This window comes from Chionomys nivalis, chromosome 18, assembly GCF_950005125.1.
Source record: "Chionomys nivalis chromosome 18, mChiNiv1.1, whole genome shotgun sequence".
Lineage (NCBI taxonomy): Eukaryota > Metazoa > Chordata > Mammalia > Rodentia > Cricetidae > Chionomys > Chionomys nivalis.
Window position 1 is genome coordinate 4,912,594 of NC_080103.1, and position 23,591 is coordinate 4,936,184.

At 52.7% G+C, this 23,591-nt stretch overlaps 2 protein-coding genes across 8 annotated transcripts; one reads left to right on the top strand and one right to left on the bottom strand.

The window, feature by feature from the left end:
* Nucleotides 1-456: 456 nt before the first annotated feature.
* Trim46 (tripartite motif containing 46) lies at nucleotides 457-12,222 on the bottom strand. 4 transcript variants are annotated; one of them, XM_057793952.1, is made up of 10 exons: nucleotides 12,100-12,222; nucleotides 10,564-10,825; nucleotides 10,007-10,350; nucleotides 8,610-8,753; nucleotides 8,405-8,500; nucleotides 5,230-5,483; nucleotides 4,838-4,959; nucleotides 3,573-3,875; nucleotides 2,498-2,795; nucleotides 457-1,512 (listed from the first exon to the last, which is right to left on the bottom strand). In XM_057793952.1, the coding sequence occupies exons 1-10, from the start codon at nucleotides 12,160-12,162 to the stop codon at nucleotides 1,119-1,121; spliced, it is 2,280 nt and encodes a 759-aa protein (XP_057649935.1). In that variant the 5' UTR covers nucleotides 12,163-12,222; the 3' UTR covers nucleotides 457-1,118. The 4 variants fall into 4 exon arrangements, with proteins under 4 accessions (XP_057649935.1, XP_057649938.1, XP_057649936.1 ...); XM_057793955.1 differs by having other exon boundaries at nucleotides 12,090-12,158; XM_057793953.1 differs by lacking the exon at nucleotides 12,100-12,222 and adding an exon at nucleotides 11,524-11,547.
* A 162-nt stretch (nucleotides 12,223-12,384) lies between these two features.
* Nucleotides 12,385-15,617, top strand: Krtcap2 (keratinocyte associated protein 2). Of its 4 annotated transcripts, none has more exons than XM_057793568.1 (5): nucleotides 12,385-12,979; nucleotides 13,200-13,354; nucleotides 13,515-13,578; nucleotides 15,195-15,261; nucleotides 15,465-15,617. In XM_057793568.1, exons 2-5 carry the CDS (start codon nucleotides 13,262-13,264, stop codon nucleotides 15,583-15,585), a joined length of 345 nt encoding a protein of 114 aa, XP_057649551.1. In that variant the 5' UTR covers nucleotides 12,385-12,979; nucleotides 13,200-13,261; the 3' UTR covers nucleotides 15,586-15,617. The 4 variants fall into 4 exon arrangements, with proteins under 4 accessions (XP_057649551.1, XP_057649550.1, XP_057649549.1 ...); XM_057793567.1 differs by having other exon boundaries at nucleotides 12,385-12,910; nucleotides 13,203-13,354; XM_057793566.1 differs by having other exon boundaries at nucleotides 12,386-12,910.
* Nucleotides 15,618-23,591: the final 7,974 nt, after the last annotated feature.

The following is a 23,591-nucleotide window of genomic DNA, read 5'->3' on the forward strand; positions in this document are numbered from 1 at the left end:
AGCAAATCCTTGGGCCACAGATAACAGTGGAAGAGTCAATACAGCCATGATAAGCCAGGGCTGGGACAGATCCGGGTGCTGCTGGCACCAGGCCCTGGCCTTTTGCCATTCCACCCATCGCTGCCTCTGGGTGGGCTCTCTGGCACCCTGGGAATGAGGAAGTGGTTCTAGTTTCCTGACCTCATTGGGCCCAGACACCACACCACGTTCTCAGCCACACCCCCACAGGGTCCATTGCTGTGGTCCAGATGCCCAAGCTGGGTGGTGACTCTAGCCGTCAGTGTTGCGCCCTCCCGGTGGTGGGTGTCGTGGGAGGCTGTGCACACCTAACTTAAGGACCTTCATCCCTTGGGTGCCATTACCACGCCAACTAGACCGGAAACTCCCAGGAATGGCCACACTCCAGGAAAGCAGAAATGCGCCTGGTGTCACCATTTATTGTTTCTAAACCATGAGAATGACAGCTGCGGCTCAGCACAGACCTAGCCATGCCCACTGCAAGGAGGCGGCAGCAGGCACCAGAGGCCTAGCTTGGCCCAACCCAATGGGGACACCAGCCTCAGTTGGGTTCCCAAGGGAGACTTGGCACGTTGGAATGGATGCAGGATAGGAAAAGCATGCAAGAGGGAGAAGAGGGACAGAAGGGACATGCGGTTGGGGGGTATAGGGACCCAAATAAAACGGTAGGTCCTCCTCCCTCATGGGGGAGGCGCAAAGCCTGGCTGCCAAGGCTGTGGTTCAGCATCAATGGAGCAGGGAGCTTGGCAAGGCAAAGGGCAGAGCTGTCAACCACACCCACTGTTCCAGGTGCCCTCCCTCCCAATAGCCTCAGGGGCACAGGACAGGGATGGGTCAGGGGCTTTCTATGCCTTAGTTAAGACTCCAAGGGCAGGGCCTGGAGCCTAGGCCAACAGGTAACAAAGAATGGAGGACATCCAGAGGGAAGCAGGGGAGAGCCCCTCAGTCAAGGGAAGCCCTGGGAAGACACGGCTGGCAAGGTATAGGGCAGGACCACACACATAGTTAGGGAAAGTTGGGGGGGGAGCTGCTGGGTAAACAACCTGCTGCCTGGACCCTTGGGGAGCAGAGGTCAGGTCTGGAATCGGGGGCTGGAAGGCTCAGTCCAGCTTGGCAAAGCCCCCGATGGTGACTTTCCTCTCAGGCTTGGTGCCCACAGGCTCCTGCAGCTGTACAGCACCACCACCAATGAAGCAGAAGGCAGGGCACACAGGCCCTGAGCAGTCCAGGGGGCACTCGAGGAGCCCACGGAAGGACACAGCATCCAGGAAGGAAACTCGCCCCCGCTCGTAGTCCAAGCAGATGCCCAGGCGGGGTGGCAGGGGCACTGTGCAGCTGGCTGCTGGGCCATCCCTCCCTGTCAGCCCTGCGTTTGAACTTGCTCCGGAGCCCAGCAGGATCTTGCCCATGCCAATGGTGAGGAAGGCAAAGGGTGGCAACGCTTCCACTGTAGCATCTTCGGCACCGCTGTCGTGCCCGCTGTCTGGGTCGTATCTGTAAGAGTGGCAATCGGGAAAGAGGATGTTGGGAGGTGGAGGAAGGGAATGGGGGAAGGACCAGGGAGCTGAAATGTTGGAAGGGTGGGATGTTGGGGAACAAGAGGGTGCAGGTACTAAGGTGAACACATGTTGAGGTGGCAAAGGTCAGAGTGTAAGGCTTGAGGCTTCAGTTTGTGTAAGAAAGAAGAAAGGAGAGGAGAATGCACGAGAAAGGGGTTATGGGAAAGAGAGATGGGCGGTTACTAGAGCACACTGAAGAACGAGGGGCTTGGCCTGTCAGGGTCAAAGGTGCTGCTGAGGGACCTCAGCTTAGGGACACGGTGCTGACAGCACAGTGATTAAGATGCGGGGGGGGGGGGCAGTGCAGAGCTAGGGTCAGGAAGGTGGCGGTGGAAGAGAGATGAGGATGGATTAGTGTCAGGACGCTAGAGGGATACAGGGATGCGGACAACAGAATTCTAAAGGGAATTTTAGTTGGGGAGAAGGTATCTTGAAGAAATGGGATGTTGAAGGATGGAGAACTCGGGAAAGAAGGTTCAGGAGGGAAATGTGGGAAGAGGTATTAATGAGGCATGGGAGGCGAGGAGGGCTGCAGAGATCGCTTTAAGGGAACCTTTGAGATGGTGAGAGAGAGGTAGGTTAAGGGTCTTGGAGAGACAGCTTCGCATGGAAATGAAGTGCTCGGGGAAAGGACAGGGAGCTTAGATAGGTGGAGCACTGGTCCTGAGTGACAGACAGAAGGAAGACGGAATAGCTCTGCCTTCTATCAACCCATTCTTCAGGCATACACTCTGAAACCCCGCCCTCAAAGACCCTTCTCCTGAGTCTACATCCGTAAGCCTCCCAGTCTGGCGTCCATGCTACTTGCTCTTACCCCTCCCCAGCCGCACCTCAGCAAATCTGTGCTCCCTGTACCACCCTTGCCAACCCCAGCTCCTTTCCCAGGGCTTTATCCCCCATCCCTTGCAGAAGGGCCTGACCTGGGGCTGATCACATCCGGGGCACCCTGGAAGCTTTCCTGAAGCTTGCTCTCCAGCCCGACGCCCACCTTGACCAAGTAGGAGGCAGGGTCTACTGCACAGGCCCAGTAGCTGCGGCCCTGGGTCACAGCCACATCACCCAGGACCACGTCCACACTCAGATGACAGCCCGTGAGCAGCCGCTCAGCAGCCAGCAGCAAGGGAAGCCCCGGAATGCTCCGCACCGCTCGCTGGTCCTTGCTGATAGCTAGCCGCTCTCGGCTCGCACCCCAGCGGCCGTCAAGGAAGAAGTGCAGGACTAGAAGCAGGAGGAGGTTAAGACAGAAGGAAAGGTTTCAGGGACACACACTGGCACTGGGGTCATGGGTGTCAGCACAAACATTGGGAACGTGGTGTCAAGAGATTCAGTCACCAGGAACTGGAAGGGGCCCAAAGAATGGGTGTGGGGAATTGAAATAGGGACATAGGGAAGAAAGCAGCACCCCAAATAGGCATGGGGCCCCAGGAAGAGCTTCAGAGATGACTAGCGGGCGGGTCTCTAGCTGACTCAGTGTCTCTGCAGCCTGTCTTCCACTGGCCTTGTGTACCGTCTCCAGCCGTCCTGTTCCACTGACCGTGACTTCCCGCTCATGCTCTGTCCTCATACGCTCATACCTGAGCCCTATACCCAACCTCATCTCTTCTGACCTTTACCCAAGTGGTGAGTACACTTGGCAAGCCACCTCGCTAACAGGGACTGAGCCTTTACTGTGAGTCAGGGCTAAGTCTGTACATGTGCTGTCTATAATGTGTTAATTATCAAACCACTCTATTAAGTATTATTATTACCTCTGTAGAAGAAGACTCTGAAGTTCAGAGAAGGAAAAAAACTTGTGGCTAAGGACGCAGTTGTCAAGGGTGGGTTTTGAACCGGGGCAGTTTAGCTCCAGAGGAAATGAGTGTAACCCACAAATTAAATTGTACAAATCGTATAAATCAAATTGTATTCAACTGCTCTTCCTGTGCCCACCTGGGCCATTCTGTGCCCTCTGCACGAACTAGACTCACCAATAAAGCCATGCGTCTGTGTACTCACCAGGGGCTGGAGGCGTGTGTAGATGCACGTCCTCACTGTACTCGCCATAGCCAGCCTTGTTGCAGCCACGGACACGCAGCACATACACAGAGCCTGTGTCAGGGTTCTCAAGAAGGGCACTGGTGCCCCTCACCTCCTCCCGACGCTGCCAGCGTGCAGGGCCTGGCTGGGCAGGGACATCCGTACGCCGGAATTCAACAGTGTAATGCCAAGCAGGTGGTGAGTGGGGGGGCAGCCGCCAGCACAGGAAGATTTGGTCATAGGCGAAGGTGCGCTGGGTGTCAATGACAGGAGCCTCAGGCACTGTGGGAAGAGACAACAAGGGTCAGTCAGGGTCTGGCCGCCGGCCTGGCGTGGAGAAAGGGGCAGGCGGGAAAGAGGAAGCAGCGGGAGCCGGGGGGTGAGTGCAGGTGAGGGAGCCGGGGGAAGAAACCTGGGTGGGCAAGACAGGGCCCAAAGGAGAAAGAAGTGGGCAAATGCTGGGCAGGGAGCAGGAGCCTGAGCTCTGGTCCAAGTCTGCCACTGCCCTAGGTTGGCCGGAAGTGAGCCACTTTCCCTCTCTGGGCCTCAGCTTTCTCCTCACTCAAATGACAGCGTCAGACCAATTGCGTTCTGAGGGCCCTTACAAGCGTAGGTTCTCTGAGTTAGGAGAAGCCCCAGAACGAGGCAGGAAAGGCTACTGGAACCCAGGCAAGAGAGCCCTGAGCAGGAAGGGATGCGAAAAGGTCAGGAGGGGGAACAGGGTCAGCAAGACAGAAAACAGAAGGGGAGCAGAGGAGAGTAAGCCTGCTAGCAGGGCAGTGCATGTGGGTCAAGAGGAAGAGAAGGAAAGTCCAGAGGGCAAAGGCCAAGATAACAAGAGGTCAGGAGAACCAGGATTATGCAATAGCCTAAAGAAGGTGGAAGAGACAGGGCATTTGTCAAGTGGGAAGACCAAGGAAGCAATATGTGGGTGGCCAAGCTGTGTGGGAGCGCAGGGAGGGAGTAGGGAGGGGGCCCGGCGGGTGGCAGGGCCCCCAGGGCAGGGCTGCTGACTTGCCTGGGGTGTTCCGGAGCACAGTCCGCCGTGGCCACAGCCTACAAAGAGAGAGGGAGAAGCAGCGCTGAGCGCGGTAGGATGGTGTGGCGGGGTTGGCTGGGTGGGAGTGGCTGGCCAGGCCAGGCAGGAGGCCAGGAGGTCCCTGGTGGGCACTGCCCCCCGGGTCCGCTGCTGAGGGGAAAGGGAAGAAGGCTCTGGTTGGACATGGGCCTGGCTAGCTCCTTACCTCTCAGGAAGTTAAGCTCCGTCAGCAGCTTCATCTCACGCCCCACATCCAGCTGACAATGGCGGAAGGAGGAGCTGGCAGCTGGCCGGAACGTCTGCAGGGCCTCAGTAGCTCGGGCAATCCTAGAATGGGGCAGACAAGGGTCAGGCACGGCCAGGCGGGCAGCAACCCCTCCTCAAGACCCTGCCCTGCCTACCCTAGAGCCTCGCTCTCTGCTTCAGGTCTCCACCTCACTCCTCAGAAGACACTAGCATCAGTCTGACCATATGAAAATTCTCGGGGCTCCAGCTCTCCACCTGCATATTCTATAATCACTGTTGTCCTAGGCACTAGCTACACCCGTGATGCCCACCTCCCTGGAGCCTGCACCCTTGTACCACGCCCCTCAGTACCTGTTATGCAGCTGTTTGGCTGCTTGCACAAAGCAAGGCTGATCTGTTTCCTTAAGGACTTCCTGGGCATAACCCACCAAACCCGAGCCGTCCAGCAGGCTCTGATGTTCATGAATCTGGGCGCTGAGCCGTGATAACCGTTCTTGCTGGCACTCTTCAATGGCCTGCAGCAGAGAGGCCCGCTTCTCTTCCAGCACGGCCCCCAGTCCCCGAACCAGCTGTGACACCTCCTCCTTCGCCTGCTGACCACTCACCTGTCCAAGGAGCAAAACCCAAGGGATGAGTGACCGAACTGTCTTCTTGGAGACAGCAGCGCTTGGACCTAAGACGCCATACCATACTATCCTAGGGAATCTGGGCAAATTTAACCCGCTATCTCAATTGGGCCAGGGTCACGGCAAGGCACCTACGCCGCAGGTGTGGTCACCTCCTGATTATCTGTGCTGACTTTCCTGAGTGCTACGCCACAGTTGTAGGTCAGAGGAGAGAGAGGCCCCTTCTATTTCCTAGATTTTTGGTTTGATCTAAGAAACCAAACTAACACAGGAAAAAAGTACAAAAGTCATATTAATTCGATACCTACTTGGGAATCTTTTAAAATGCATTTTTATTATTTTATGTGTACAGGTGTTTGCCTATATGATTGTAGGTACACAAGTGTGTGTCTGGTACCCGTGAAGACCAGAAGAGGGCCATCAGATACTACAGAACAGAACCACAGACAGTTGTGAGCCACCAAGTCAGTGTTCTCTGGGAGAACCCGGGATGGCCTTGGAGGCAGAGTCAGGAGGATCTCTGAGTTCGAGGCCAGCCTGGTCTAAAGAGCGAGTTTCAGAACAGCCAGAGCTACACAGAAAAAAATCTGTCTTGAAAAATTAAAATAATAATAGTAATTCAGGTGCTGGAGAGATGACTCAGTGGCTAATAGCAAATATTGCTCCTTCAGAGGACCCGAGTTCAATTCCTAGAATCTATATAAGATAGCTGAGCCACCTTCAACTACAGCTCCAGGAGATTCAATTCCTCAGGACTCCATGGGCACCCCACACACATGGCAGACACTCACAGAGACACAGATGCATGACACATGATTAAAATTTTTTTAAAAATTTTGAAAAGAGGGGCTGGAGAGATGGCTCAGTGGTTAAGAGCATTGCCTGCTCTTCCAAAGGTCCTGAGTTCAATTCCCAGCAACCACATGGTGGCTCACAACCATCTGTAAGGAGGTCTGGCGTCCTCTTCTGGCCTTCAGTCATACTGACAGAATATTGTATACATAATAAATATTTAAAAAAAATTTTGAAAAGAATAATGGTTACTTTTTAAAAAAAGATTTATTTATTTTATATACAATGATCCTCCTGCATGTACACCTCTATGCCAGGAGAGGGCACAAGACCTCATTACAGAGGGTTATGAGCCACCATGTGGTTGCTGGGAATTGAACTCAGGACCTCTGGAAGAACAGCCAGTGTTCTTAACCTCTGAGCCATCTCTCCAGGCCCTAATGGTTACATTTTTAACTTAAACAATTTCTTTAATTTTTTTTCTTTTTTTTTCGAGACAGGGTTTCTCTGTAGCTTTGGAGCCTGTCCTGGAACTACTCTTTTTTTTTTTTTGGTTTTTCGAGACAGGGTTTCTCTGTGGCTTTGGAGCCTGTCCTGGAACTAGCTCTTGTAGACCAGGCTGGTCTCGAACTCACAGAGATCCGCCTACCTCTGCCTCCCAAGTGCTGGGATTAAAGGCGTGCGCCACCACCGCCCGGCCTGGAACTACTCTTGTAGACCAGGCTGGCCTCGAACTCACAGAGATCCGCCTGCCTCTGCCTCCTGAGTGCTGGGATTAAAGGCGTGCGCCACCACCGCCCAGCAAATTTATTTAAATTTAATTTTGCCAGTTTTGTGTTTTATTATTGTGGTGATTTGGGGCCTTGACCATGTATTAATGCAGCAGGTATACACAGTCTTTCAACACAATTTTTATAAAAAATCCTGATTTCATTTATCTGTGTGTGTGCCTGTGTGTGTTTGTGAGCACCACACTTGATTTCATTTATCCGTGTGTGTGCCTGTGTGTGTTTGTGAGTACCACATGTGTGCAGCAGTCCTGAAGGAGCTGGAGGTCAGGTGACCATGAGCTGCCGTGTGGGTGCTGGGACTAAGCTGGGTTCCTCTGCAAGGACAGTAAGCATCTCACCCGCTGGATCATCTCTCCAGCCCCTTTGCTCTTTGTGATGGAGATGTGTGCTCACCACTGAGCCTCACTGTCAACTCTAGATGTGACAAATGAATACCTGGGCTGACAGCCATGTTGCTAAGAGGCCAAGGGGGAAAGCCTAAAAACTAGGGGAAAGTAAGAGCTTCTTTAAATAGTTGGTTACTTGGGTATATTGAAGCCTCAATACCAGTGTCTGGCAAACAAGATTGTTGTTTGGCTCTAGTGAGTCAAGGAGAGCCTTCTCTGAAGGACCCTTCTATCTTGATGCACATCAGAAAACACAGGAAAGAGCCCTTTCTGAGCCTACAGCTGCTAAGGGACTGCAGCTTGTAGTCATTGTCACACTAACTGGCCATGTTTTGCCTTAGCTCTTTCATAGTCTTAATCTCTCTCTTTTCTTTCTTTTTTTCTTTTGAAACAGTGTTTCCCAATAGCTTTGGAGCCAGTCCTGGAACTTACTCTGTAGACCAGGCTGGCCTCGAACTCACAGAGATCCGCCTGCCTCTGTCTCCCAAGTGCTGGGATTAAAAGCATGCACCACCACTGGCTGGCTATAATTAGTTATTAATCTCCTAATGTCTCACCCAAACAAGAAAGGATTACACTGGCTATGGCACACTGGTGGCTGTGTCATCGTTATCATCCATTCCCACGTCAGCTAACTCAGACACCCTTGCAGAAGCTGTTTGCGCCTCGCCTGACCCCTAGTTGTAGGGTTGTATCCATGCTAGGCTGACCGAGGCGCATCTGAGCTTCTGAGCCCCCAGCTGTGGCACTCCTACCCCCATTGCAGCCCTAGCTACAGCCTAAGCCAGGCACTGGTGTGCTTGCCAATGAAGTTTAACCAGAGCCTCCACCCACACACATCTTCCTCCTGCGGGCTCTGAACTGGCAGCAAGGCAAGGGGGGGATGCCCATCCAAGCAGGATCCGAGGCCCACATCCACGCCTTTCCTCACCTCAGTATGCCTGATGGTCTCTTCCAGCTCACAGATCTGGGTCTGTACTGTGTCCTGGTTTCCCAAGATGTATGCCAGGCTCTTTGTCAGCTTATCCTAAGGGCAAAGAAGGAGGTGGGCGTTATCCTGACTCTGCAGAGGCAAGTAATTAGGAGGGGTGTGCTGGTGTGTGTGAGCCTGGGGCTGAGTAAGTAGGGGTCTTTACCTTGAGGGCCTGGTAGGCACTGAGCACTGGAGTGATCTTGTGTCCACTGTGGGTGCGCCGTACCCTGCAGAGTTGACACACCAGTCGTTGGCATGTCTTACAGTAGTGAGTCACCTCTTCCTTGTGATCTGGACACATCAGACCCTAGGGGTACAAAGGACAGTGAAACAGCCAGCGGCGTCTGTGAGCGTGCTGACCTACCAGCAATTGGTTACCCTCCTCCAGCATTGAGATGGATGGGAGTGGAAATAGCGGTGGTGCTCCATAGTGCCACCTGGTGGTGGATACTGGCATTACAACACTTCTGAACTGTCCAATGTCCACTTCACTGGCACCGCTCTCCCCTCATCTACTTCACACCGATATGTATGCAGTAGTAACAACAATGATGATAATTAATATAACTCTGTAGCTCATCTTTGTTCACAGCTGTACCCGTGAATAGCGGCATCCTACATATAAACAACTTTTTGTTGTTTTTTCAAGACAGGGTTTTTCCTGTGTAACAATCCTGGCTATCCTGGAACTCTATTGTAGACCAAGCTGGTCACAGAGATCTGCCTGCCTCTGCCTCTCGAGTGCTGGGACTAAAGATATGTGCCACCACTGCCTGGCTATACACAACTTTTTTTGAGATAGAGTTTTCCTGTGTAGCCCAGGCTGACCTTTGACTTCTGAGTCTCTTGATTTAACCTTCCAAGTGCTGGGAACTCAGGCGTGTGCCGCCATGCTTGGCCAGATAACACTTTTTTAGGCAACAACATCTCCTGCGATCCTATCAACAGTCTTTCGGGTACAGATATCGCAGGTAGATTCTCTCATCTGTGCGCAGAAGATGAGATGAGCGTGCACAGATACCGAATCACCTGGTCAGTGAATGTTAGAGCCGGGTGGCCAGATGTGACGGTTCATGTCTAGTGCTCAGGAAATGGAGGCAAGGGGCTGGCCATGAGTTCAAGGCTAGTGTGGGCGATATGGCAAGGCTCTGTCTTGTTCTCTTAGTATTTTATTTTGAATTATGTGTATGTGTGTGACTATGTGTGGAAATGTGGGTGTGAGTGTGGGTGCCTGAAGAGGCCAGAGGGGTTGTATCCCCTGGAGCTGGGAGTGGAAATTACAGGGAAGCAAACTGGGATTCTCTGGAAGAGCTCTTAATCACAGAGCCGTCTCTCCAGCTCTAAGACCCGTCTGTTTCTTTCTCTCACACACAAACATGTGTGTGCACACACACTCACACATATACACTATTCACACACATACACACATACTCATACACACACAGACAAAAACTCAACCTGGCCCACCACCCTTTGGAAGCCCAAATGCCAGCCACCCCCAACCATTGGTTCAGTACCACCATGCCCCTCCCACTTCAGACCCCGAAAGAAAGGGCTCACCTTGGGGCGGAATGAGAGAGTGGGCAGAGTGGGCTCATGCTGGGCCTTCTGAGTGCCCCAGGGGTGGAAGAGCTTGAAGCATTCATTGCAGAAGGTCGCTCGACACTCTGTGCACCCCTTGGTGGCCTCTAGAGGTGGGGGCTTGCACAACTGGCACAGGATGGCGCCTCCCACGCTCACACTCTGCCGGTACCTCTCCACCACGCGCTCTAGGGTCAGGTTTCGGAAAAGCCCAGAAAGGCCGCGCTCCCCCAGCTCCACATCGCCTTGGCAGGCTGGGCACGGGAATATGATCGTCTGGGGGTGCAAGGCACCCCGCTTCCGCCCAGGGTATGTCCCAAAGCCTGTGGGAGGACCCAGTAGGCAGAGGTTAGAATTACAGTTGACTGGCGATGGATGGCCTCTGCTCAATTAAAAACTGGACTTTCATTGCATCAGAGCTCAGCCCTCCTAAGTACCCAGGTAAGCAGTAAGTAGTTCCACCCCAGAATGACAGATGCGCCGACCCTCTCCCATCTTTCTGCATCCCCACCCCATCCCACAAACCCCAGCCCCACCTGACTTAAGGAGCCGGTCCAAACGGTCTGGCTTGGGGAGAGTTCTCCGAGAGAGGCGGGGGCTTCGGGTAGAAGGAGTAGAAGCAGGAGAAGTGGGTTCCGAACTGGGGTCCCCACCATGGCCTAGGTAGCCCTGCTGGCCCAAGACCTCCCTGGCACAGGCCTGGCACACGTTGTGGGTACAAGGCAGCACTAGCGGCTGCTTGTACATCTCTTGGCACACTGGGCACAGCAGCTCCTTCTCCATGTTCTTCATGCTTGTCTGTGGAAAGACAGGAGGCTGTGTGAGAGCGAGGACACTCGGGCGTTTCTCAGCCGGTCCTTTGGCAGTACAAGCTACTGTTTTGGCCCAGAACCTGCCTTGGTTGGTCCACACACCTTCCCAGCTCTCTGTCTCCTGTTTCTGTTCCCCCTTGGAGCACTTAAGGCCCAGCACGAAGGTATGACTGGAGCTCAGGCTTCCCCTAGCATCACGCCCCACCCCCATCACTCCGGATACAGCGGAGCTGGCAGGCAGTCCTCCCTGCTCACCTGTCTCCATCCCTCCACCTCTGAATCACCGGCGGCTTCTGGGATTTATTTCAAGGACACCACCCATTCTACATCTGGGTGCTGTCCCCCGCCCCTTTTTCTTAGCAACCCTTAGGCGCATGACAGTTCCCCGCGGCCAGGGTGCGCTAGCTCTCCGAGCCGGCTGGGCACTAGCCCGTGGCCACCCCAGCGCCCATCCTCCATTCTTCACTTCTATTTCTTCCCATCTCCCAAAATCAAGCCATTCCTCTTCGCCTCCAATACTCGAGGTCTCCAGCCCAGTCTGGCGGAGAAACTGGGCCTGCTGCAACCCTTCGCCCAATCTGGGGGGAGGGGGAGCGCCCCGCCTACTTGCCCCCTCCCCACCGGAAGTATCCCTCCCCCTTTTGGTGAGGGGTCTTCTGGCTATTCCCCACCCCCACACCTCACCTTGGTCCCTCTCTTCGCAGCCATCCCGGTCAGGGGCGCAGCTGACACAAAGGAGGGAGGGACAGGGAGGGAGGGGGGAAGGAAGTGGTGGGGGGGAGTAGGGTTGGCACCGCCTCTGGGAGAGCCGGGCACGGGTTGCCATGGCAACCGCAGATTGCACGGCAGCTCGCAGGGGGTGGGGGTGGTAGGGTGGGGGGATCGGGAGGGGTCCAAATTGGGAACTGCACCTAGGGAAAGCTTTTTCAACATTCCCCCCGACCTGTCCTCAGTTTCTTGGAAAACATCCAGGCTCTCACATGCCCCTTCTCATAACCCTGGTGCACTGCTGGCCGCTGCCCCAAGCCTACCCGCTGGGTCCAGACCGCTTCTCCCGGGCAGACGGGAGTCTTTAGGGCACTCAGCACCCGGCTGTCGCCAGGATCCCTGCACACCTGCACTCCGCCTTCCCGTTATTTCTCTCTTAACTAGCCCTGTCTCTACATTCCAGACTCTTCCTGGATCCCCACCTGTTCAAGGAGCTGGCTTTCCCCGACCCTCTACACCCCCTCCCTTCCCCTTGACCCCACCTTAACTCACACTGATGCGGACTAGTGCATCCATGATGGAAGTGAAGGTCTGCAGATCCTCACCCTCAGCCATGGCCCAACTGTGCCCGCCCGCCCCCAGTGGCCCGACCGGGCTGCTGCTGCGAACTCGGGGCTTAATGCAGGAGCCGGGTGGGGTATAGGAAGGGGTGGGGAGGGTGAGATGTCATTGCGCATGCTCCAGGGACCTGCCTCGAACTGCGCCCGTCGAGGTTGGGGGTGGGAAATAGTTCTTCCCACGTGGTTCTTCAAAGGCGGTCTAGGGGGTGGCTAACCTGGAAGGGCATTCGAGAAAGGAACCATTCCTTCTATTAGAATCTTTCATCGATCCCTCCTCATCCTACTCACATAGAGCAAGAGGCTGATTTCAGAGGAAGACGAACTCCTGGTTGAGAGTGCTACATTTTGGGTGGGGCATGTCTTCGGAGATGTTGAGGCAACCAGAGTAGGGCAGGGAGGTCTGAGGAACTTGTACTACAGATGACATAAACCGTAAAGAAGACATAGGTGACTCTAGGGCATGGGGTCAGTCCCCATGAGTGAGTGCAGCCGGTCCTGAGAGGCAGCAGATGCCCCTAGGTGCAGAAGAAGGCTGGAGACCAAGCAGGGCGGTGGCCTAGAATGCTCCTCGAAGCACTATTTCCTCCTTGCCGCAAGAGGGCGCTGCGCCCAAGGCGCCTAGAGGAAGAAGTAAAGCGAGTCCACGTTGGCCCCGACGCCTGCGTACAGACACCCGCGTCGGCTTTGGCTCCTCTCCTTCTCTGCCAGAGGCACAGATTGGACCCACGGGCGGGGCGTGATGGGTAACCGGACCGACGGAATCCCCGGGCTGCCCTAGCGGGGGTGGACGTTGGGGTGGCCCTCTTTTCCCGGTAGCCTCTGTAAAGCTGACGTGTCCTGGTTTCCAGGGCGCTGGCATTTCCTCGGGACAGGCGGGAACTTGGGTGTGGGGGCTTGGGGTTCCTGGAGGTCGCCGTGGAGTGAGGGGAGGGAGTGCGGCTGCAGTACCCCGAGCGCTTGGAAGTGGTTGGCGGACCGAACTCCGGGGCGAATCTGCCTGAAGCTTTGTTTGACTCATTTTCTTATCCCCAGTAGTCGGTACCGGAACCTCCTTGGCGCTGTCCTCCCTCCTATCCCTGCTGCTCTTCGCTGGCATGCAGATATACAGCCGCCAGCTGGCCTCCACCGAGTGGCTCACTATTCAGGGGGGCCTGCTGGGCTCCGGCCTTTTCGTCTTCTCCCTGACTGTATCCTCTCTACGCTGGAAAAGGGTTTGGGGTGGAGGTGTTTGAACAGAAGATGGGTAGGGGACCGCGTGGGCCTCCTCCCCAGCCCTGGGCTTTGCTTGTCTCTTACTCCCCAGCCCTGTCTTGTTGCAGGAGTTTCTCCTTAATTCCCTCAACCCAGGCCTTCAATAATCTCGAGAATCTGGTCTTTGGTAAAGGTTTCCAAGCAAAGATCTTCCCAGAGAGTAAGTGAAACTCGGTAGTTGGTTGAACTCTTTTAACCTGTCCCAAACATGATGCTGAATTTCCCTTGGTTAAGATGGTATCGGAGAAATATGTTTGCTAAAACTGTCTTGAAGACAGAGTGCTTTTGGATCAAGCATTTTGTCCAGCTCCTGGCATTGGAACTGGAAGAGATGCACAAAGACAAAAAAGAAGAAAGAAAAAGGAAAACCTGGCTTGCTCCCGGGAAAGGTTTCCAGCAAACAGTTAAGTTTGAGCTGATGTTTGATAGGCATCCTCAGGAAGGTGTTTTTTGTCCCTGTGAGAAAAGGAAGCAAGACAAGTTCACTGAGGGATTTTTGATGTGAAATTGAGCCCATACTAGGGTTCTCTTGAGGGGATTGTGAAGGCGGTACTTACTGGGATGTTAGTGATAAACGATAGCAGGATTCCCAACCAGAGGAGAATCAACAATCACTGTTAGAGCTCTTTCTCTTTCCTCCTTCTCCCCTTGAACTTACAATGTAGCCAAGGATTACTTTGAACCCTTGAACTGCTGCCCCCCCCCCCCCCCCCCCCCGCCACCACCCCACCCAAGTGCTGGGATCAGCACCATCTCAGGTAGATGATGTGGTGCTGGTATGGAGCCCAGGGTGTCATTCAAGATAGGCAGAACTCCACCAGCTCCACATATCCAGCCCTGATAGATCAATTTTTGATAATCCTTGTTAGATGGTTCCCTTAAAGATCTGATGGTTTAATTATTTGTGGAGAATTAAGTTCTCAAAGCAAAGTCAGCATCAGGACGAAATCCCCTCTGGAAAGCCCCACAGAAACTCCTAGCAGTTGCAGCCGTGTGAAAGGCTGACCCGGGAACACCGACCGGTCATCGTTGTCCACACTTCCTGCCCTTGCTGGTGCAGGTTTCCAGAACTTCTGTCTCTTAAACTTTATTCCACATGTACTATCACCGTTATTTTCTGAAAGAAACCGTTGTCGGGGGACACAATCCTTGTCTTTCTTTGCTTTCCCTGCTGGCTTCGGCTGGGCAGGTGGAGCCTCTTCACCCTTCTGCCCTCTAACCCCCTCCTGTCTGTCAGGCCTTAGGTCTCTCCTAAATAATGGGAATGAGCCTTGCTCTCCAAGCCTTGCTAGTGCATTTTATTTTATTTATTAATTTGCTTTTGAGGCAGGATCTCACTGTGTTGTCTTGAATTCCTGGGCTTAAGGGTCCTTCTGCTTGAGCTGTGTAGGCACGTACCACCGTATTCAGCTTCCTCTTGTTTTGGGGAGGGCACGGGTTGTTTTGTTTTGTTGGGGGGCGGGGGGAAATGGCCAGGAAGTTAAATGGGATGGGGAGCAAAGCGAGTGAAACAAAAACCAAACACAACTCCAGATCTCAGTGCCGTGTTCTGAACAATGTTAAGGCCCTCTGAACTCTTGACCTTTAGCAGGACATTTCTTTGCTTTTTTGTTTTTGATTTTTTTTTTTTTCTTTTCAAGACAGGGTTTCTCTGTGTAGACCAGGCTGACCTCAGACTCCCAGAGCTCCACCTGCCTCTGCCTCCCGAGGGCTGGGATTGAAGGTGTGGACCACCAGGACATCCCTTTTCCAGCATCCTTGTTCTTGCCTCCCCAGTCCTCCTCTGCTTGCTGTTGGCGCTCTTTGCATCTGGCCTCATCCACCGCGTCTGTGTCACCACCTGGTATGTAGCTGACGGCTGGGCAAGGGGTACAGGGACGCCTGTCTCTTGTTACTAGATCCCCTGTGATGTTGCCAGTCCTTCCGTTTTCTCATTTTTGTTTTTTCCTGATTTCCCAAACCAAAACCGGAATTCTTTCCCTGAAACTTGTGTCCGCCCTGCTAGCAGCATGCCTATTGATATGCTGTCTCCTCTTTATCCTGTAGCTTCATCTTCTCCATGGTCGGCCTGTACTACATCAACAAGATCTCCTCCACGCTGTACCAGGCAACAGCGCCAGTGCTCACACCAGCCAAGGTCACTGGCAAGGGCAAGAAGAGAAACTAACCCTGAGTGACGAATAAAGTTGATTCTTTGTAGTTCTGTCTGTAAGCACTGATAAGTTGTAGACCTCAGCTACCAGTGCCTGAGCTTGGCCGGCACTGCACTGTCCTCTGCTTACCAGAGAGCCCCTGTGGAAGAAAATGCAAATGGGATTCAAGGTGTTAACCTGTGGGGAGAGGCTGAAGGCTGAGAGGATAACACAGGAAGGGCTGTCTTCCCAAACCAGAGTAGATTTTTTTTTTTTAATTTTTATTTATTATGTATACAATATTCTGTCTGTGTGTATGCCTGAAGGCCAGAAGAGGGCGCCAGACCTCTTTACAGATGGTTGTGAGCCACCATGTGGTTGCTGGGAATTGAACTCATGACCTTTGGAAGAGCAGGCAATGTTCTTAACCACTGAGCCATCTCGCCAGCCCCAGAGTAGATTTTTAATATCGAGTGTGTGTGCGTGTGCACGCGAGCTGTAAGGTGGCAGTGTCTTCTTCAAAGCCGGGACAGATCTTACAGTGGAAGTGAACCCCTTAACTCCTAGGCTGTGGGTTCCACATGGGCTGTTACTCTAGCTCCCATGCTGAGAAATGAACTTTTGTCCTCCCCGTGAGCAAAGGACCCTGGATCCTTTTGCAGCAAGCTGGGAGGTAGGAGTCTCATACTGATGTTGCTCTCCTCGTCCATCTGTTCTACTCTAGCATGGGCCAAGTGCCTGTATTTACACGGATCCGAGGCTAGTCTCCAGCCCTTGCCTGTTTACGTGGATCCGAGGCTAATCTCCAGCACTTGCCTGTTTACATGTATCCGAGGCTAGTCTCCAGCCCTTGCCTGTTTACGTGGATCCGAGGCTAGTCTCCAGCACTTGCCTGTTTACGTGGATCCGAGGCTAGTCTCCAGCCCTTGCCTGTTTACGTGGACCCGAGGCTAGTCTCCAGTCCTTGCCTGTTTACACAGATCCGAGGCTAATTTCCAGCCCTTGCCTGTGTTTACACGGATCCGAGGCTAGTCTTCAGCCCTTGCCTGTTTACACGGATCCAAGGCTAGTCTCCAGCCCTTGCCTGTTTCCATGGATCCGAGGCTAGTCTCCAGCCCTTGCCTGTTTCCGTGGATCCGAGGCTAGTCTCCAGCCCTTGCCTGTTACGTGGACCTGAGGCTAGTCTCCAGCCCTTGCCTGTTTCCGTGGATCTGAGGCTAGTCTCCAGCCCTTGCCTGTTTACGTGGATCCGAGGCTAGTCTCCAGCCCTTGCCTATGTTTACGTGGATCCGAGGCTAGTCTCCAGCCCTTGCCTGTGTTTACGTGGATCCGAGGCTAGTCTCCAGCCCTTGCCTGTTACGTGGATCCGAGGCTAGTCTCCAGCCCTTGCCTGTGTTTACGTGGATCCGAGGCTAGTTTCCAGCCCTTGCCTACGTGGATCCAAGGCTAGTCTCCAGCCCTTGCCTGTGTGTACGTGGATCCGAGGCTAGTCTCCAGCCCTTGCCTGTGTTTACGTGGATCCGAGGCTAGTCCCCAGCCCTTGCCTGTGTTTCCGTGGATCCGAGGCTAGTCTCCAGCCCTTGCCTGTTTACGTGGACCCGAGGCTAATCTCCAGCCCTTGCCTCTTCACTCTGATTTTCCCCCTTTATCTTTTGTCCCAGATACTGGGAAATTCATAAGTTTTCTCAGAATATATCGAGGAACAGCCAGACCACTAGCCTTAGCCAGTCTAGATGGAAAGGAAGCACGTGGCCCTCAGATTGTGTTCTGCGCTGTCATGAGAAGCAGCTCTGTCCAGAGTGCTTGTCTTTTAGGCCACCAAGGCTCCTCTTCTGGGATGATGTAGGTTTTAGAGAACACACATCTTGGTCACTTTTGTGTGCTCACTAGTGCCTGATAATGGAAAGTAGGTTGTTTGAATGAAAGAACTTGTCCTCCAGCCCTTCTAAGAAGGACAAAATTCTATTTTTTTAGACGCACCTAAAAGTTAGGGGATAAGGTCTAGTTAAGATGAATGAAAGTGTGAAAGGGGTTCTGAGGGAGGGTTAGAGGCCACCCTACCCTGTCCCATAACCTGGCTCTGTCCCCGTCTACACCAAGTGCCTGCAGAGAGCGCTGTGAGCTCATCTGTCCTGGACACCTAGGCAGCGCACTCCCTGCAGATTGTCCCTAAAAGGCCGCTAGGGGGTGCTCTAGGTCTTTGGAAGCCAAGGGTCCAACCACCCTCCTGGCAGGGCAGAAATCTCCCTTCCTAGCCTTGGGCTGGGAGTGGGGCAGAGATTTCGGTAGAAATCTCAGTCTTCCTGAGCGTGGAGTTCAGGCTCCTGGCTCCCCTAGAGAGATAGCAGGGAAGTCAGAGGAATGTGAGGTGGGTCCTGGGTCTATGGAAAGCTGGATGGTTCTAGATCTTACTGTCAGACTTTGACTTTCTCCTTACGTGGAGTGGGAGCAGTGGGTAGGGCACATACAGCCTGGGGTAAGGCTTCCTGAGTATTCAGAGGCTTCCAGAAGGCTAGCTCAGCTGGAGCCAGGCAGACAGCATCATATCTATGGCTAGGGGAGTGAGGACAAGAGCGGAAACAGGTGTCTTAGCAGTGCTAAGGGATCTAGCCACCTGCTACCACCCACCATGTAGGACCAGGGGTAGTATGTGCCTCAGGAATAATGACCCATCCCTCAGGAATGGGTGGATTTACAAGGCAGGTCGGCGCCAAAAGCAGCTTTATACTCAGCCTATCTGTGGTGTCTAGTTGTAGGCTGTGAACAGCTGACCTGCCAATTAACCCAGGCAGGGACATCACGGCCTCTAATCACCATCATTAAGTAAAGGGCCTGAGGACACGGTGGCTTCCAAGGTCAAAGAGGCCAAAGAACCTGGGGCCCGGGGGGACTCTGCTTTACCCTGGAGGCAGTAGACCTGAGTGAGAGAGGGGCATCCCCTTGGAGGACAGAGGGAGCCAGATGTTTCCTCCAGTTCGCTCACACGTGGCAGTGACACCCGCAGGCACCCGCCACCAACTACGGAAACAGGAGTAAATAATACGGGGGCGGAGTCGGTGTAGCCGGGCAGGAGGCCTCTGGCTCCTGACCCGAGGTGCTCCTTGGAGTCAAAGGTGATCCCACCCTCCAAGAAGGCAGTGGGACATTGAGTCTGAGGCGAGTAGGCAGGGCTGGCCTCCCTCCCGGGACAGCACGAAGAGCGCCTGGCATTTAGGGCATACCAGTGGGACAGGGCGGGACCCGGGGGCGCCCAGGGCAGGCGGGAGGGCTATTCTGCGCCAGACCTTGGTTCCAGCCCTTTCCGCCCCCTATTGTCCTTGGTGAGAACCGGACACTGTCCTTTTCCCACTGCCCCTGCCTCCACAGCTCTGTCCCCAGGGCCTCTGGAAGGACGCTGGGAAACAACAGAGGGCCAGAGACCCACAGGGACAGAGGTGCTGAGAGACAGACGGATGGACAGGGGAAAGGGTTCGGTGAAAGGCATACAAAGTTCATTGTGAAGTCACTGGGGGGCAGGCTCTGTGGGAACCCTGATAGAATGGGACACTGGCAGCCCTGTCTTCCTTGGGGGACTCCAGCCCTGTAATCTGGGCAGCTCTTGATTTAGGTTACAAATACTGCTGCCTCCTTAGCCAGCAGTGGCAGAGCCCCAAGGCAGACAGCCCAGGTACTTCAGGTTCTCTTTAGATACATTTCTTTGCCTTCCTTCAAGGGAAATGGAAGTTTCTGGGGGTTCAAGGGCCAGAGCCAGGATCTTGCTCCCCAATCCACCCCTTCCAGGGCTTAGAGCCAGTTGGACTTATTAAAATTGTGCCATAAATGCTACTTGGTTGGGTTCCTGCAGAGACAGAGAGAGAAGCTCCTAGTTGGCCATAGAGTCGGGCATTCTCAATATCTATAGCAAACAGCTATAGGCCAACTACTGGTAATGGAGACTTCAAAGCTTCCCCTTGGGCTCCCAGGGACTGCCACACCCAGCTAGCCTCTTGGGCACTAGGCCTGGACAGGGTGGGAATTGTGGCCCACAGGTCTCAGCAGCTCCTCCCTGGGATTCAGATCCTTTGCCAGTTGGAGAGAGATCCAGGTTCCTGTACCTGTAGAGGTTCCAGCTGCAGCTGGAAAAACCAGGCATGTCTCTACTAAACAAATTCATGTTTTTTTTCTGTATGGAATGTGTAGGGTGTGCACACATGTATGCATATTCACATGTATGTGGGTATGTGGGTGTGCACACATGTATGCACATTCACATGTATGTGGGTAGGTGTGTACACGTGTGTGCATATTCACACGCATGTGGGCAGATGTGCACATGCATGCATATTTACGCGTATGTGGGTAGGTGGGTGGGCACACATGTATGCATATTCACATGTATGTGGGTAGGTGGGTGTGCGTGTGTGTGCATATTCACATGTATGTGGGTAGGTGGGTGCACACATGTATGCATATTCACATGTGTGTGGGTAGGTGGGTGTGCACATGTGTGCATGCAAGGGTGGAGGCCCAGTGTTGAAGTCTAGTGTCTTCCCCAGTCTCTCCTACCTGTTTACTGAAATAGTCTCTCACTGAAGCTAGAGGTCACAGACTCCCAAGTCAAGCTAGCCAGCTGGCCCTGGGAATCCCTTGTCCCTGTGTCCCAGGAGCTGGGACTGCAGGAAGTTACCACGCCTGCCTAGTTTTTAAATGGGCTCTAGAGATCTGAATCCTGTCCTCACACAAGCCCTTTCTCCACTGAGCTGTCCCTAGCTCAAAACGAACAGTCTTTAGCCCTGGGTTCCAATTGTGCTGCCTGTGCAATTGTTCAGGATTTATAGAAAGTCCCATGATAGAAACGAGGCTCCTGCTTTATCCCTTCAAGGTCTGTGGTCATGGCACACTGGAGTCATTGGGCTATTCTGTGTTTTGTGTCTATGCGAACTCAGAAACAAAAGGTCAATCAGTGTTTTGGCAGATTCCTTCTTTCTTTGTCATTGGAGTAACTGTGACTTTAGCTACGCTGGAAAATAACACCAGAAATTTTAGTTGGAGACCCCTGGAAGCAATAAATCAATTGCTTCAACTGGTCAACTTCTGATCCTTCTACCTGCATCTCTCCAGTGCTGGGACTGCATGTGGACCACTGTGCCCGTGGATGTAGAACCAGGGTCTCATGCGCAGTGGCAAGCACCGAACCCACCGAGTTACATTCCTGGCACCAAGAGCTACATCTTGATTCAGACAGCTCTGAGATGTAGTTTGAACTCTGACGCTGAGCAGGTGAGTGTCAGGGGCAAACGGAGTGGCTTCCCCACGCTTTTGACTCCTTGACTGTAGAATGAGACTAATCATAGCTACCTGGATTATAGTGTTAAAGATTCAAATTGAAGCCGGGCGGTGGTGGCGCACGCCTTTAATCCCAGCACTTGGGAGGCAGAGGCAGGCGGATCTCTGTGAGTTCGAGACCAGCCTGGTCTACAAGAGCTAGTTCCAGGACAGGCTCCAAAACCACAGAGAAACCCTGTCTCGAAAAAAAAAAAAAAAAAAAAAAAAAAAGATACTCAAATTGAATCCTGTGGGAAGGCTTGTAGCTGAGAAATATTTGTTTCTTAGATAATGACAACAGCTGTTTTGGTGGGGGGTAGCAAGGTCTCACACGATAGACAAGCACTTCGACACTGAGGTACAGACCCATCAGGAATGTATTTTAAATGAGATTAATTTATCTTTAAAAAGGGGGGGGGGTAACCAGAGAGACAGCTCAGTGGCTCAAGTGCTTGTACTCAGGGTGAAAAACAGGGTTCAGGTCCTTAGAACCCACAAAAAATGCCAGGTGAGTGTGTTAGCCTGTCTGTGATTTCAGTCTTACTATGTGGGGATGGGGATCCCCAGAGCAAACTAGAGGGCAAGACCACTAGCCACGTGGTGAATTCTGGGCTCGAATGAGTACTGCTGCCTCAGAGAAGAAGGTGGAAGAGCGGTAGAGGATTCCTGGCATCATTATCTACACGCATACACATATTTACACATGAACACATCCATGCACACAGACACACATGAAAATGGAAAAAGGAAAAAATAGAGGAGGCCTGGGGTAGCTCAGTGCTAGAACACAGACTAGCACCCAAGAGATCCTGGGTCGGACCCCAGTTTGAAAACACGAGACTGGTAGGATTTTGAGTAAAGGTTGCTGTTTATGTGGCGCATAAACTTCGTCAGCTTGTTAGGACAAAAGATGGGCCTTTCTCAGCACGAGGGGACGAGCAGCGCACACCCTTCACACTCGAACTGAAATCATGGATCTCTCCTGGTCTCCAGCCTGCTGGCCCACCTTCAGGCTTTGGACTTGGCTGCTTCCACAATTGCTGAGCCAATTCTTTAGAATCAGTCTATCAGTTCCTTTCTCTCTGTCATTGGTTCTCTTTTGTGGGAGAACCCTGACTCATACACTGTTTTCACAAAAGGAAGGAAAGGCTGAAGTAATCTGCTCGCGACTACACAATCTTGAGACTGGCAGGGCAGCATGCTGCCAATGCTCACACTCGCTGTTCCCATGCCCGGGGCTCCCTGCCCCCAGTTTAAACATTTTAAAAAAATTTAAATTACATTAATTTATTTTAAATGCATTTATTTTTATTTTATGTGCTTTGGTGTTTTACCTGCATGTGTATTTGTGTGAGGGTGTCAGATCTTGGAGTTACAGACAGTTGTAAGCTGCCATGTGGGTGCTGGAAATTGAACCTGGGTCCTCTAAAGAACAGCATGTCTCAACCATTGACCCATCTCTCCAACCCCATTTCTTCGATAAGATTTTGTTTTGTTTTGTTTTTGTTTTTCGAGACAGGGTTTCTCTGTAGCTTTGGAGCCTGTCCTAGAACTAGCTCTTATAGACCAGGTTGGCCTCGAACTCACAGAGATCTTCCTGCCTCTGCCTCCCGAGTGCTGGGATTAAAGGCGTGCGCCACCACCGCCTGGTCAGTAAAATGCATTTTTAAATTACATTTGTTTGTGTGTGCTATGGAATGCCTGTGGAGAAGAGAGGACTAACTGGGAGTTGGTTCTCTCTTTCCACTATGTGGGTCCCAGGGACAGAATTCAGGTCATCAGGCATGGGGCCAAGCACCTTTATTTACTGAGCCATCTCACCAGCCCTTTTCCCATTTCCTGAGATGGAGTCTTACTATCTAGTACTAGCTGGCCTGATGCTTGCTGTCTAGCCCAGGATCGTCTCAGTCATGTGGCAATTCCTCGTACTTGGCCTTCTATGGGATGGATCTACACCAGCTCATCGGGCTTCCCACTGCTTGATATAGCAAATATTTATTTGCTCGTCTCTGTCCTAGCACCATCCACTGCATGGAATCCAAATCCCTCACACTATCTAAGACTCTCCTTCCCTAGACCTTTATCTGTTTCTGTCAATAGAACCCATCCTTAGGGGAGATGTCACATGTACTTTATAGCTTGGTGACCTCTGTATGACAGAGACCACACCAGATCCTGGGCCCTTAAGCTATAGATTTATCTTTATGGAAGAGGTCACTTGTACATTGCAAACAAGTTTTATTGTAATCACACTCTGTGCACACGGGATTGGGATAATTGTTACTAGGAATTTTTTCCCAGAATTACAGTACTTAGCTGCGTCTAAATAAACTGCCCGGGTCAGGCTCTAAGAGTTTGAATCAACACTGTCTAACGAAGTCTGCTGAACTGATTTCCTTCTTGCCTTACCCAGATCTGCTTGTGGCGTGTGCAGAGACCCACACAGGTCAATCAAGGCAGCGCCCAGCTACACACCTTGGTGCATTGGGCTTTGCTCAAACTCAGCTTCTGCCTTCAGTCAGCTTGAAAACACTGAACTCAGACAAGACAGATGCCTCTGCCAATGGCCCAGGTCTGTCTCTGGCTCCTTCCTCCTTCCTGTCATCTTTTCCTGTCTGGGTACTTTAGGTTAAGTTCCCCAGAACCCCTGATTCACCTGAGTTCTTTCCCCATCAGTACCACATCTTTGATCTGTCATTTCCCCATGAAACCTGGCTGTAATCTTCCCAGTGTGTGT

Coding starts and splice junctions, on each gene's coding strand:
- Trim46 (XM_057793952.1), bottom strand. CDS start 12,162: ATGGCTGAGGGTGAGGATCTGCAGACCTTCACTTCCATCATGGATGCA. Junction 8,501..8,609: donor GTGCCTACCAGGCCCTCAAG/GTAAAGACCCCT, acceptor CTTTGCCCTTAG/GATAAGCTGACAAAGAGCCT. Junction 1,513..2,497: donor CCGGATGTGATCAGCCCCAG/GTCAGGCCCTTC, acceptor CCACTCTTACAG/ATACGACCCAGACAGCGGGC.
- Krtcap2 (XM_057793566.1), top strand. Junction 13,355..13,514: donor TTTTCGTCTTCTCCCTGACT/GTATCCTCTCTA, acceptor CCCTCAACCCAG/GCCTTCAATAATCTCGAGAA. Junction 15,262..15,464: donor CGCGTCTGTGTCACCACCTG/GTATGTAGCTGA, acceptor TTTATCCTGTAG/CTTCATCTTCTCCATGGTCG.